This window comes from Poecilia formosa, unplaced genomic scaffold (assembly GCF_000485575.1).
Source record: "Poecilia formosa unplaced genomic scaffold, Poecilia_formosa-5.1.2 Scaffold224, whole genome shotgun sequence".
In the NCBI taxonomy this organism is placed as follows: Eukaryota; Metazoa; Chordata; class Actinopteri; order Cyprinodontiformes; family Poeciliidae; genus Poecilia; species Poecilia formosa.
The window spans coordinates 558,171-571,174 of NW_006800163.1; the positions used below are offsets into that span (position 1 = coordinate 558,171).

Sequence of the window (13,004 nt, forward strand, 5' to 3'; positions counted from 1 at the left end):
GGATAACGGCCAACGGAAATTTATGTATGTATATTTTGTAAATCCAAGTAACGATTATTAAAATATATTTACATCATCAAAATACCCATGCTTTGTTCTCTAACTCGTTGAAAACTGTCTTAAAATCAGTGTTTTTGACTTCTATTAATTTTCATGTTTCAGTTTCCTGGCGTTTCAGAGCAGATTCCTTGTTTGCACTTCCACAGGGCCGCCTGTGGTGGAACATTATTCATACTGAATTACAAAATCATTCATAAAATAAAAATTATATATTGGCTGCAACAAATTTACCTGAATAGAACAGAATGTGAACTTTGTCAGCCCTAACCCTGAGCCCTTTCACTGAACACATGACATTATCCATTCACATCTGCTTATGAACACACTTAGAACAAACCAGCTCCATTTAAACTCCATGGAAAACCATGTAAGCATTTTAACAAGAGACAACATAAAAATAACAGCAAAATAAATCACTTGCAGATAATATTTACAACAAATTATTTTAAATCTGTGACTAAGGCATTAAAAGTTTTTGCTATGAAGGGCTTCTTTGTAGTGCAGCAGAACTTTCTGGTATAGTGAGCTAAAAAAGTAAAAAGAAAAAAGTGGAGGCTTTTGATCAGTTTCAATATTTTCTACTTTTGTTACATGTCTGTGGATGTGCTCTATATTATTCAGACAAGTTACTGAAGAGTAATAAAGTGCTCACTGTTCCCTTTAATGTGTGCAATGTGCTTCAATTATGCCTCCAAAACAGCCAATGAAACAAAATATCAAAGCATTTTTCATGAAAACAACTTAGAACATCTTGAACATTTTATGATCAATATTTAAATGAAACACAGTAATTAATTTTGCTATAATGCATTTGAGCCCTCTAAAACATCTGAAAAGTTAGCATTATATTCCCGAAGAAACAATCAAATTATTAGTGAGAAATATTCATTTACTGGTAGAGTAATTCATTTATGTAATCTGAGAGCAGGAAGTAATCACAGTATTTTACACAGTGCATTAGACATATTGAGAAAAATTAGTTTGAATTTCATCCATATTAAATTAAGCATTACATGTCAGGAGTTTCCTATTAGACTATAACAATTTATCAGAAAAGGCTTAAAATTTAAATCTCCCAGGGGGTTTTCTCAAGACTGTGTTGTATTTTGCTAAAGATGAATATTGATCAATCAGTAAATAAAAGTCTGCTGTTAAAACTAACATTCCCAAAAAAACTGTAAACTGAAGAGGGTGGGAAGAAAAGGAAATACAAAAAAATTCAGTTCTCTAAACTTTCTATTATGGATACTAAGAAAAAAAATTAAGCTAAAAACCAACTGGAAATTTAACAATGGGTGATATTAATAAGTGGTGAAGTAGACACAGTAAAACATAAAAAAGAACATGGAAATTACAATATGGTAACAGTTAGTATATTGTGAGTAAGTTTGCTGATAGGAATGACAAATTATTTGAGCTATTTAGTTTATCAGTGGTTCTTAAACACACCAGCCTAGTTTTCCTGTGACTCTACTAACAAGTACTAATCAGCCTGACACACACATACTGAAGGATTAAACTGAACAGAATGCACTGCCTTTTATTCTTGTTTTTAAAAACCAGTTTGAAATAAAGAAATCAAATCAAACAAAATACTGGGTTTTAAACCACTATTACTTTATGAGCTCACAAACCTATTTCCCCCCAAAAAGAAACTACATTTTCAAGAGAAAACAGGAATTTTTGTGACCGACATTAAATGTTGTTTACTGAAGGTAAATTTGCTTGGACAGGACTCAAGTTTTCACATTGCCAAGAATTCCTCTGTTCATTCTTTCATAGCAATGTAAAGACCCAAAAAAATCCTTGATTATTATTTCTATAACTTGGGATTTAAAAAAAACTGAATCAGCAGACTAACAGACATCTGACCATATGATCATAAAGGTTTTACTGCTCTGGTTGCATCCCAGCCTGGTGTGCTGTAGCTGTGATCACATGTTCAGTTACATCCACCCTTCTTTCATGGCTGTTTTGGAATCCATGACTAGCACTTTGTAAATTCAGTCTGCTTACTTAAACCCGAGGTGAACCAGAAGCATGACGGCAGAGGATCAACCATTCTGTTTAGACGCTTCTCAAACAATCACGAGGTGTAAACTTCATGTAGATCCTGGACTGCAAGCATGACCTTAGCAGGGCTGAAGGTAACTCCTCCTTGACGTGTTTGAGTGAAGCCTTCTTTCTGCTCCACTTTGGAATCGCTTAGCTTCGTGTGGAAGCATCGGCATGTTGGCATGTTCCCTGTTCTTTAGCATAACAACACCCACTATAGTTTCCCCAGGTGAGATAGCAAATACCAGCTGCTGCACATCAGTTCTGCTAAACATACACATATATACATCCAGTTTCTTTTTATCAAAAAGGTCTTTTCTTAGCATGAGGACCCGAGAGGCTACTCAAGCCTATCAGCTAAGGTTTGTCAGTCTGAGTTTCACATCAACACGGGTTGACGATGCTTTCCTGAAATCAGCTCTGGATCCTGGAAACCAGGTAATAGAGAAGAAAGAAGGCCAGGACCAGCCCTCCGGAGACGTAGCAGAGGAGGCGTCGATTGTCTTTGCCAGATCGGACCATTGTGGAAAACCGCTTCACACTGCCACTCAACAGGCCCGTTGCACTCATGAAATTTGAGTCCTGGAAGACGAAGAGGGAGAAGACAATTACAGCTTTAGTTTCTGCCAACACACACCTGCAATAAGACCTAGAGGTCTGCAAGAACTGCTTACATCAGAGACAAGACGGACTCACCATGTTGTCTAAGTAGTCGTTCTGATCCTCCACGTCTCTGTCAATGTCATAAGCCAGCTGTCAGAGAAAGATTTAATTAGTATGACAAAGTTTGGAACTACTCCTTATTTCAAACTGTACGTCCATAAAAGTCACAAAGCTTTTTTAATTGAAAAAAAAAAAATTCTAAACCTTTAAGTTTGGAGAAAAAAATTTATTTAACAGTATTATGTATTTTCCAGGCACATAGTATTATTTTATAGCATAATCAAGTAACCATGTTACCTTCAGTTGGTATAAAACTTAAAGGATTTCTCAAACATGCATGAAAGAATCAAGGTATATTTTTGATGAGGGTAAACATTATAACATGATGTAAAGCTCAAACAAATTTATTTTACATAATACTGCCCCTTTAACGCGTACAAATGGAAGAAGGAAGTAGCAGCTGTGGCTAAAATCTCAAAATAACAAGCAGACAGGCAGACAACCGACAACCATCACCGATAATTACACCGGTGGAAATAAGCTCTTGTTGGTTTTTACATACCGATTTCAGTCGGGAAACTTTACTGGCCAAGTTATCAGCCAGTCGTTTGTTTTCAGCATCCAGCATGCTGTCGACAGAGCCATGACCTGAAGACACACAGACACAAACACCCAGGCCAGTGTTAAATGTTTACAAGTTGGAATTTAAAACCAAGAATTTTGTTAAATGCCTCCCCACACCCCACTCTGTTTTTCTTTTTGATAGTTTAAGTACTTAAAAAAACAAATAAACCTTTAAATTTGGAGACATAATGGATAACTAATTAACAATTGCATTTCTCCTGTAAATCAGTTCTCTAGTAAAGTCCAGTCAAATTACATTAATGTTATTCTCAAACATGGCAGCTTTTATTTAAAAAGTGTGAATGACTTTTTTTTAAAGAAACAACAATTGTTAATTCAAGACTTTATATTTCATTCTCATTGATTGAGGAAAATGTTAGCACTTAACAGAGCTTCTTTTAAGCAGATGAAATAAAACTTTATCCAGTGATTTATGTGTGTCTTGTGCCTCAGGAGCTTTTACACCCACTGTACAGGTTGCCTAGCTTCACTGCCTTCAAACACACTATACAGAAAGCTTCCTTACAGCTACTGTTGACTGATTTTCAATACTGAAATCCCTGTTAAAGATACACTTCCTTTCTTGACAAAGGAGGCAGTCATAAAAACTAGAACGAACGTTTATATTTTAAATCCGTCGCAAAACCATAACGGGACGATTTTCGGCTTGAAATTGCTTCCTACAGGGCTGTTTACTGCAAAACATCAACGCCTTTGTAGACTTGCTATGCATGTCTACAAGAACTACGACACAAGGAATGAAAAAATGGCAAAAAAGTAAATGGAGGAAGTGATGAAAGGACGAATGTACAAACTTATAACTGTACAAACTAAGACTTTGGATGTGAAATCTGGGCTCATCTAAGTCTTGCTAGCCCTTGTTAGAAACTTGTAAAGTTGCTAGCTTCGCAAGTTTAAGGCTAGTTTAGATTAATTAATCGCAGTTGTCATCCCATAAGGTGGGGTTCGAACTTAGCCACCACCACAACGTTCCATTTAGGCAATAAGAAGAGTTATTTGGTTGATAAACATAACGAACGGCTTAATCTGAGAAAGTGGATACGTGTCTAAAAACAAACTGTACCTCTGTTCCAGTCCGCCATGTTGCTTTCTGAGGGCACGATCAGCTGTTCAGATGCGCATGACCACCGTGTTTCTTCAATAACATACGTCCGCCATTTTGTGAGTGGCAGAAAAAAAAACATTACTTAAGCAACGTTTTCTTCATCATCCTCTCATTGACGGATAGCAAACGTCGCCACTTAGTGTACATGCGTGTGCCTCTGGTGGCACATGATAGGTATCAGTTCACACAGTTAATAAACATGTAAAACAAGCAAAAAAAAAAAAAGTTCACACAGTTAATGACCAGTGAATGACTAATATGGGTTGAGTTTAGAGCAAACAGAGGTGGGCAGAGTACCCAAACAGTGGTACTCAAGTGAGAGTAGCACTGTTACTGCATCGTATTTTTTTACTCAAGTAAACGTAAAAAGTAGCCGTCCAAGAAATTACTCAAGTAAGAGTAAAATAAGCATTTGGTAAAAAATAAAAAAAAGAAAGAAAAAAAAGAATAAATAAATAAAAATAAAAATCTACTACAGTACTTTGCAACTGATCTAATGATCGATCATTTAATATTTAAAAAATTAATTAAATATACTCATTGCACAGACTGCAATGAGTGAGTGCAATAACGAACAGCTTTTATTATGAAGTGTAGTGTACTGACGATATCTGACCACAGGGAGGCAGCACATATACACGTGCCGTGGACACGTCTTCTAAGCAACCGACTGATTTCACTGAAGATCTGAAGCAGCCGTCACATTTTGCAATTTGACATTCATTTAATAATAATCCAAAAGTCAAATGGACGACTGTTAGTTTCAGTGAGCAGATCCGGATGTACGTCCTGCTAAGATAAAATAAAAAAAAAGATGTTACTCATTACTCACTAGGCACTTTGAATTCTAACTCGAAACATATGCATTCATATTCATATTCATATTAAGAGTGAATCAAACAGACTTAAGTCCACTCAGCGCATCTGCTACGGTGAGCAGTCCTCCAGCTGACCCAGGCAGTAAGTCCTGGTATGGAGGTCATCATCTAAAGTGGAGGGGAAACTTTAGACAAACTTGTAGGATATAAAAGCACAAGTAAACTAAAACATGTTAAGTGAAAGAGTAATATCCCTGTGTGTGTGTGTGTGTGTGTGTGTGTGTGTGTGTGTTCAGTCAATCCCCCTGTATCACTATGTGCTGTAATCCACCTGTGTGTGTTTGTGTGTTGTGCCACCTGACATGAGCTTGCTCCTCTGGGTAGGTATTGGATGGAGGGGGATGTGAGGTTTGTGTGTAGCAAATAGAAGCCACTGTAAAGAAAAAGAAGAAGAAGCACTGATGCAGTCAGAGCGTTGGGAATAGAAAAGGCAGTAGTCTAACATGGGTCAGGTCAGAGTGTTTCTATGAGTTTGGAGCACCAGTTGTACGTTGCTCTGTCTACTGCCTGCTTTGCACTTGAATTCTTAAAATTTTCTCTGAAAATGCTCTGGTGTTTTCCATGCTCATCCCAGCAGTAGGAAACTTCCACTGCTTGCAGCAGATGTATTGATGCTGATGGGAGTACATGCATCTCTGATGTGGAAGCTGCACATGGTTTACATGCTGTGTGCGCAGACACCTGCGCGTCCCTCTCAGCAGGAGGAGCTGCAGGAGCAGCCACAGCCTCTCTGGAGCTCTCTGAAGCCACAGATTGTCTAATTAGATTAGGCAAGGCTTTCCACAGATAATCATTTAGCCAGCTCTGTTCTGTTTTGTGAGCTCTTTTCTTTTTCCTCCTGTTTTCCTGCGATGGAGCGCTTCTTGTGCCTGTAAGCTCGCTGAAGGTCAGAATGAATTTCTCTTCAGTTTGATGAGTGAAGCTGTGGTCTGCAGACTGATGGGTTATGGGCTGGTTCTGGAGCTGTGATTGTCACGCTGCTCAGAGTAATCGGACTGCCACTAATACCTGCTGCTGCTGCTAACTGGAGGCGATGGGGGAAGTTTGTGTGAGTAAATCCTTTCTTCTCCTCAGGCTTGTAAAGAAGACATTGCTTTGTTGCTTTCAACAGACATAGTTAGTTGTTTGTAGATCCTCAACAGAAACACATTAATGTGATTTTATGTACTTTAACTGATTAGCAGACAATGTAGTAAAAAATTAATTCCAGTTCCTGAAGTGAGACAATTTAGGAATCCTGACATGTTTTGTTTTGGAATTGTTGTTTGATAAGGCCATGGACGTTGACCATTAGCTTCCTCCACTAATTTGACAGCCATGACTTGTGCTCACTGTGGCTCAGTTTTTCCTCCCTCCTTCAGCTTTTAACAGGCTGCCTCTGCCTCGTTCAGATTAAGCTGACTGATTGACACAGCAGCTTACAGTTGAAGGCACCGAGGTCACCACCTGAGGGAAACATAAACACGCTCAGTCAGAGACACAAAGTTAAGATCTATACCTCCACACGTTAACATATAGTAGATTTAAGAGAGTTTTATTTATTTTACAATAGAGTAATGATGGTTGAATTTGAAGTGCCAGGTGTCATTTGTTTTTTACAAAGCACGGTGCATTTATAGCAGGCAGGACAACAGCCCTGGAGGACCAGAGCTGCACACCCCCTGGCATTAGTTGGAAACGCCCAGGGTCTAGAACAGGGGTGGGCAATCCTGGTCCTCGATGGCCGGTGTCCTGCGCCTCTTAAATGTCTCCCTGATCCAACACACTTGAATCCAGTAGCTGAATCACCTCCTAAATCCAGTCAGGTTCACCAGAGTCCTGCTAACGACCTCATTATTTGACTCAGGTGTGTTGAAGTTGAGATGCATCTAAAAGTTGCAGGAGACCGGCCCTCCAGGCCTGGAGTTGCCCACCACTGGTCTAGAATGAGGAATTATTACTTTTTTGAAAAGACCAGACCCTCTGACCAAAACCTTTTTTTACGATTGAAAAAAAAGGTGAATCAGGTTGGATTCAGTGTGAAGGTTTTTATTGCTAAGAGACAGTTTAAATCTGAGAAAAGGCAAATTAAGGTGGGGATTGAACCAGCAACTGGCCGATTGCGGGCAAACTCCTGCCACCGTCGCCACCATGGCCTCGTAGACTATAAAGTGTCATCTGATCAATGGTTCCCCGGAACTGGTTGAAAATTTATCCCATTTGGTTTATTCCTGCCGTCCAGGAGAGAAAAAGACTGTTTCTATTATAATAACAGATTCCTGTTTTTCTCTCGTGCCGTATCAGCCCAAGCTGGCTGAGGGAACATGTGCAAACAACTCCCAGCCTTGAGAGACGATGCTTTGATACCAGATGACACTGTCAGTGAGTGACCTCTAGACGAGAGAGACTGAAGCCTTCTCCCACCCAGATTCCTGTTTTGCATCGTTGAGTTTAGTCTGATCTCTGACCACTGTGAGATTCAACATCATGGATAATGTTAGATAGATTAGGAACTGGCTTCACTTCCTTTTATCCTTCTTTCCCCATCCTTTGGGAACTGGTTAGAATATCAGAAACAACAAAGAATCTGGGCTTAGAAAAAAAAATCTAGAGAAGCTGTTAGGACTGTAATTGTCTGAATGCTAAGGAGCTGAAGGTTGATTTATTATCAGTGGTGTACATGCTTTTTCAGTCTTTAGTTGATAAAAGTTTTAACTTCATTAAAAATATTGTTCACTGTAAATACAAGCCCTAAAGTTACAGTATGTAGCTTTTCAAAATATTTTTTTTTTTGTTGAAACTGTCACATTCAGCAGCACGTACACTAGTTTGACTGACAGCACTAAGACACTCCCCCTCGCTATGATTAGTTGTTTTTGGTGAGGGTGCATTACTTCAGATGGCAGTAGTATCTCAGGCAGGAGGTGGAGGAGCTAGGTCTTTTCACAGATTATCTGTCTGATATTATGCTGTCATGATAAGGCGATGTACAAATGACTGTCCCCGCCTATGGCACTGAATTTTAACTAGGGCTAACTTCCTATTTGAGCTGTAAGACTTTTGTTTTGAAGGGACAGTCTCCTGTTTAACTGTTTGTGTAAATGCAGCTTAACAGCAGTCAAAAGAGAAGATCATTTGTAAAGGAGCTTAAAAAATGTATATCAGCACCCCTTTTGATAGAGGCATAAGGTACGTTTATGATGTAAATAAGTACATGTTTTAAATATTGTGTAACTTAAACTATGCATTTGCTTAATTGGGTGTAAAAACTAAAGTTATTTTATGTTGTAAACATTATTTTAAGTTAAGGTTTATTGCCATTAAAACTAAAAAAAATATACATCAGTAAAGTTCATCCTTCATTCGGGGGCGTATGCTGCAACTTCTATGGCCTGACTTGATAACACTTCTTGCTTCTTTATCAGCTATTTTCTCTAATCCCCTTGGTTTTCTGTTAAACTTTGGACAACAGCGAACTTTCAGAAACTCAATGAACAGCAGTGTTGTAGTCAAGACCACCTAACCCTAAACCAAGTCGAGTCAAGACCAAGACCAGCACCCCGTGCTACATGACACAATAAAATGTGAAATATGATCAAAATTGCTTCTCAAATTGATCTGAAAGATCCACATTCTCATAAAAACACCTACATATTAAATGCTTATAGCTGAAATAAATCATAATTATCAATTCAAACTTCTATTTTCTGCTTTGCTTCCATCTCCATGTCACAATCTGCAGAGGTCTCATGTGTCGCCCCTATGAAGATAACGCTCTGGGTGGTTGCTCATACCTAATGTCACAAACCACAACTGTCTGCACCATTAAACATAGTAATCATTACAATGCCCTAACAGTAAACAATGTTCAACCATGAACACTAACCAAGGAACAAAAGAAAGAAATAACCTAGCAAAAGGAACACACTGACTGTTCTCACTGTCAGTCGCTGCAGGAAACCAGGCAACGCACAGATGACAGGTGACGAAAATAATCAAAGAGCAATGAGCTGTGTGTTATCTTATGTTTGTGTATTTTATTTATTTGATGATTAAATAAAAATATATATTTCTAATAAAATAGAATAATAATAGCTACTGCAGTCTGCGCAGAGCATTACAAAAACAAAGAACGGTTCTCTAATATTCTAATGCAAACGGTTCTCGTTTGCATTAGAATAACAGCAAGAGTAACAAAAAAAAAATCTTAAAAATGTATTTTGTAGGGAGAAATAAAGCTCTTTGTAATGCCTCTGTTTTTTTGGAAATTTATTTAAAGCAACATTTATGAAAACGTCCGGAAGACGTTCAAGAACGTTCAAACAACATTCGGAAGTACGCACTTTGTATAAGAAGTGAAAAATAAAAATTTGATAAAAAATAATAACAGTCATAAAAGTTTTAAAGATATAAAATCTAAATCAAGTGAAATGACAGCAAAAAAAGAAAATTATTTGGGAACTACCGTTCATAGTAAACAGTAGTTCAGAAAAATCGGCTCGTTCGTTAAATGTCTTATCACAATATTGCAGACTTTGGTCACGTCTCACATGTGCAGCACGTCCATACAATAAGTGCAGTAAGTGACAGCTTTTTTTCATTGCAGGCAAATGCAGCATATTTGTCCATGTACAGCTAGCTTTGCTAATATCACTTCCACATAGTTTACCTATGAAAGTGACGCTAAAAGTTGAACATAGTCCCCACCGTCTCTGACAGGGAAGCGCTGCTATATTCACAAGTCGTCATATGCTTTCTTATGATTTATGAAGGGAAATTTATTACGGACGGTTAGACAGACATCTTCTCCCGCTCCCAGACAAACATTGCGCACTGTGTAGGAGTACCGCTTGCACTCGTAGACAACAAAAGGAGCTAAAGGGGGAGGCTGCAGCAAAACAGGTAATTAGTAAGTCGCATTATTGTTTGGATTTGAATCGGTTTGTTTTGCATCCAGTGAAAACAAGGATGTTGACAAATAAACTGGCAATTTAGTGATATTTTACAGTTGTGGTCTTGACATAAAATCCCGAGTCCTCAGTGTCGGAGACCGAGACGAGACCAAATGTCCGAGACGAGATCGAAACCATCAAAAATGTGGTCTGGAGCACTGCAACACTATCAACAGTAACAGGATCCACGTGGATGATTACAAATTGATGGCATTTTCTACTATCATAATGTTAAAATAAATAGTGCTCGGCTGAATACCAAAATTAATCTGTGATATAATGCAGACTGATAAAAAAATAAAAAGAGACCAGCACAGACTGATAAGAAAACGGAATCACGGACAAGATACATCGGTTTCTGATCGGCGTGGGCGCTGACAGAACAGATAAGGCTCCAGGATGAACTAATCCTGACTGTTAGCCTGGACTAGAGCAGGCTAGCTACAGGATAAATCGCCATGGTAACCGTGTTACTTTTGTGAAACCAAATCGAGGCAGGGAGTTTTGAGAAAGTGTATGAAATTTCAACAAGGACAGCTTACAGGTCCCTCACCCTTGCTCACTACTGCGCTATGGCAGAGCCTGCTGAGAACTTGAGAAAATTATCATTCCTTTGTCACATTAGGTTGTTTCTCCTCCATTAGTGCAGCTTCAGCACAGTGGAAATCTTGAGCTTGAAAGACAGTAGGCACTGTGCGGGTGAAGGGTGTGAGCAGCGTGTACACAAGCTTGATTGACTGACACTGTAGAGACAGTCCTGGCTCTGATTGTTCTTGGCTATCCAGGACAAAATGTGTCAAAAAGGAATATTAATGCTCGTGCTAATTTTGCAGAAAGCCAATGAAGAAAAACTAAATGTGGGATCATTCTGACCTCTGATCTATTTCCCCCTCCCCAACAGTCACTGAGTCCCTGTCAGGCTGGATCTGCACCTCAGGCTTGCCGCTGAGTTGCATTTTTCAATAAGATACCGACCAACCTCTGGACGAAGGAGACATGGCCAGCAACTCTTTCCGCGGGTCCAAACGAGGACGTTATGCCGAGGCCAACCATGAGCCAGAGTTCAGCTGCTCTCTGCAGGAGCTGCAGTCGCTTATGGAGCTTCGAGGAGCTGATGCGATCACCAGGATTCAGAACTGCTACGGAGATGTTAATGGACTGTGTACCAGACTCAGGACATCACCCGTTGAAGGTAAATATGTGCTTCTTTTTCTCCTTTTTGTTTTCTTCACAAACCGTTTTCATGAAGCAAGATCTGAAGCATTTCTGCAAAGGAGAGCTGCAGCGTAACATCAAGCAGATTTGTTTATATTTGCAGGGCTGACAATCTTAAACTGAACCTAACTGATGTTAGACTGGAACACGAACTGAACAGCTTCATTCACTTCCCCCACTGCCATTGCTAAAACTACAAGCAGATCACAATTCTAAATCAGTGCAGAATATCTACTTCACTGGTCACAACTTCTCCTTCTGTTTGAAGATTAGCCCAGTAGAAAAATCTACCAGAGGAATCCAAGTCAATGGGAGAAACCCCAGCAGTTTGGAAGGTTGGGAAATGATGGATGGTTTTGATGACTCTCAAACTTGTCTTCTCTGAGATTATAAGGAAGGGGGCAAGTCAATGACACCCCAAACTGGATTTTAGTAAAACTTACTTGGACCAGTCAAATTTTAATATCTTGTAATAAAAACAAAAAGAGTCTGGTTCATTTCATGTATGTAGATACTCAATGTTTAGAACAAAGATTGACAGAAGATTACTATTATGCCTACAATTATCCTAGATAGAATTTGAACTAAGTACATTTTAAAAATCATGCTTGTAGGCACCATATGAAGAGTTTGGAGTGGCTCCATAAAAATATGAACAAGAGTCATACTTACACATCTTGAAGTCAGCTACTGAAACCGAAAATAGCAAGTTTTGACCAATTCCAAATTAGCAAGTTTTTTTCTTAATGTTTTTTGATGCTGGGATTCCATTCTATGAATTGAACCCGTAACAAATAACCCAGAGCAAATAATGATAGCTTTCTATATCCAACAGTGTCATTGACTGTATGTGACTTTGCTGTATGCCACTGGTCCAGTGACTCACCGACCTCTCCCTCCTGGCATCAACATAATTAAACCAACAGAGGACATGTTAGGTTAAGTCCGTTCTTTAGTTTGGCTTAAGGGACCGCTAAGCACGTGACGGCCAAAGTCATCGGTGACCCACAGCCATGTTGATCCTGGTCTGCTCCCTGGCAGCTTCTGGATAATTTGGGAAACTGTTCAGCCAAAGACAACTTTTAATGAAGAGACATTCAGCCTGAGAGGTGATAATGAGGATAAGAAGATTTATCTTCCTTTGCATCAGACTTGTTTTGCCATAACAATGCATAGTAATAGTCCTTTGGTCATTTTTGTGTTATTTCATCCTTCTAGCTTTGGCTCTTTGCAGCATTGTCAGTGATTTGCAAAAGATTTTAATAATCCCAAAGAAAACAGCTTATTATTCATAAAGCTCTAAAACAAGCAAACAAATGGAACTAATTCCAACATGTTCCTCCTAAGGTTTTTGCTTTCACTATGGAGTACTAGCTCTTGCTGTAGGTGGGATTGAAACTGCTACAACCCCAAGGTCTAGGGGACCAGGGGTGGTAACATAAAAATGTGTCC

General features: G+C 38.9%; 2 protein-coding genes across 4 annotated transcripts in view; one reads left to right on the top strand and one right to left on the bottom strand.

Annotated features, from left to right (window-relative positions):
- Positions 1-12: 12 nt before the first annotated feature.
- bet1l (Bet1 golgi vesicular membrane trafficking protein-like) lies at positions 13-4,622 on the bottom strand. The gene is made up of 4 exons (XM_007568515.2): positions 4,487-4,622; positions 3,341-3,426; positions 2,812-2,868; positions 13-2,697 (listed from the first exon to the last, which is right to left on the bottom strand). Exons 1-4 carry the CDS (start codon positions 4,605-4,607, stop codon positions 2,530-2,532), a joined length of 432 nt encoding a protein of 143 aa, XP_007568577.1. The 5' UTR covers positions 4,608-4,622; the 3' UTR covers positions 13-2,529.
- Positions 4,623-6,096: 1,474 nt separating this feature from the next.
- LOC103149391 (plasma membrane calcium-transporting ATPase 1-like) overlaps positions 6,097-13,004 on the top strand; it is a 32,642-nt gene continuing 25,734 nt past the window's right edge. The window contains exons 1-2 of one of the 3 annotated variants that reach the window (XM_007568517.2): positions 6,097-6,454; positions 11,239-11,529. In XM_007568517.2, coding sequence (XP_007568579.1) covers positions 11,334-11,529 — 196 coding nt within the window. In that variant the 5' untranslated portion in view covers positions 6,097-6,454; positions 11,239-11,333. Of the gene's footprint in view, positions 6,455-9,942; positions 9,965-10,182; positions 10,288-11,238; positions 11,530-13,004 lie in introns of those variants that run through there. The other 2 variants (XM_007568520.2, XM_007568519.2) reach the window with 2 other exon arrangements.

What these genes read in the sequence shown, in the direction of transcription:
- bet1l (XM_007568515.2), bottom strand. Translation starts at nt 4,607, where the DNA reads ATGTTTTTTTTTCTGCCACTCACAAAATGGCGGACGTATGTTATTGAA. An exon ending in CATGGCGGACTGGAACAGAG is followed by an intron (nt 3,427 to 4,486) that starts GTACAGTTTGTT and finishes GTGTGTCTTCAG; the next exon opens with GTCATGGCTCTGTCGACAGC. An exon ending in ACGACTACTTAGACAACATG is followed by an intron (nt 2,698 to 2,811) that starts GTGAGTCCGTCT and finishes TTCGTCTTCCAG; the next exon opens with GACTCAAATTTCATGAGTGC.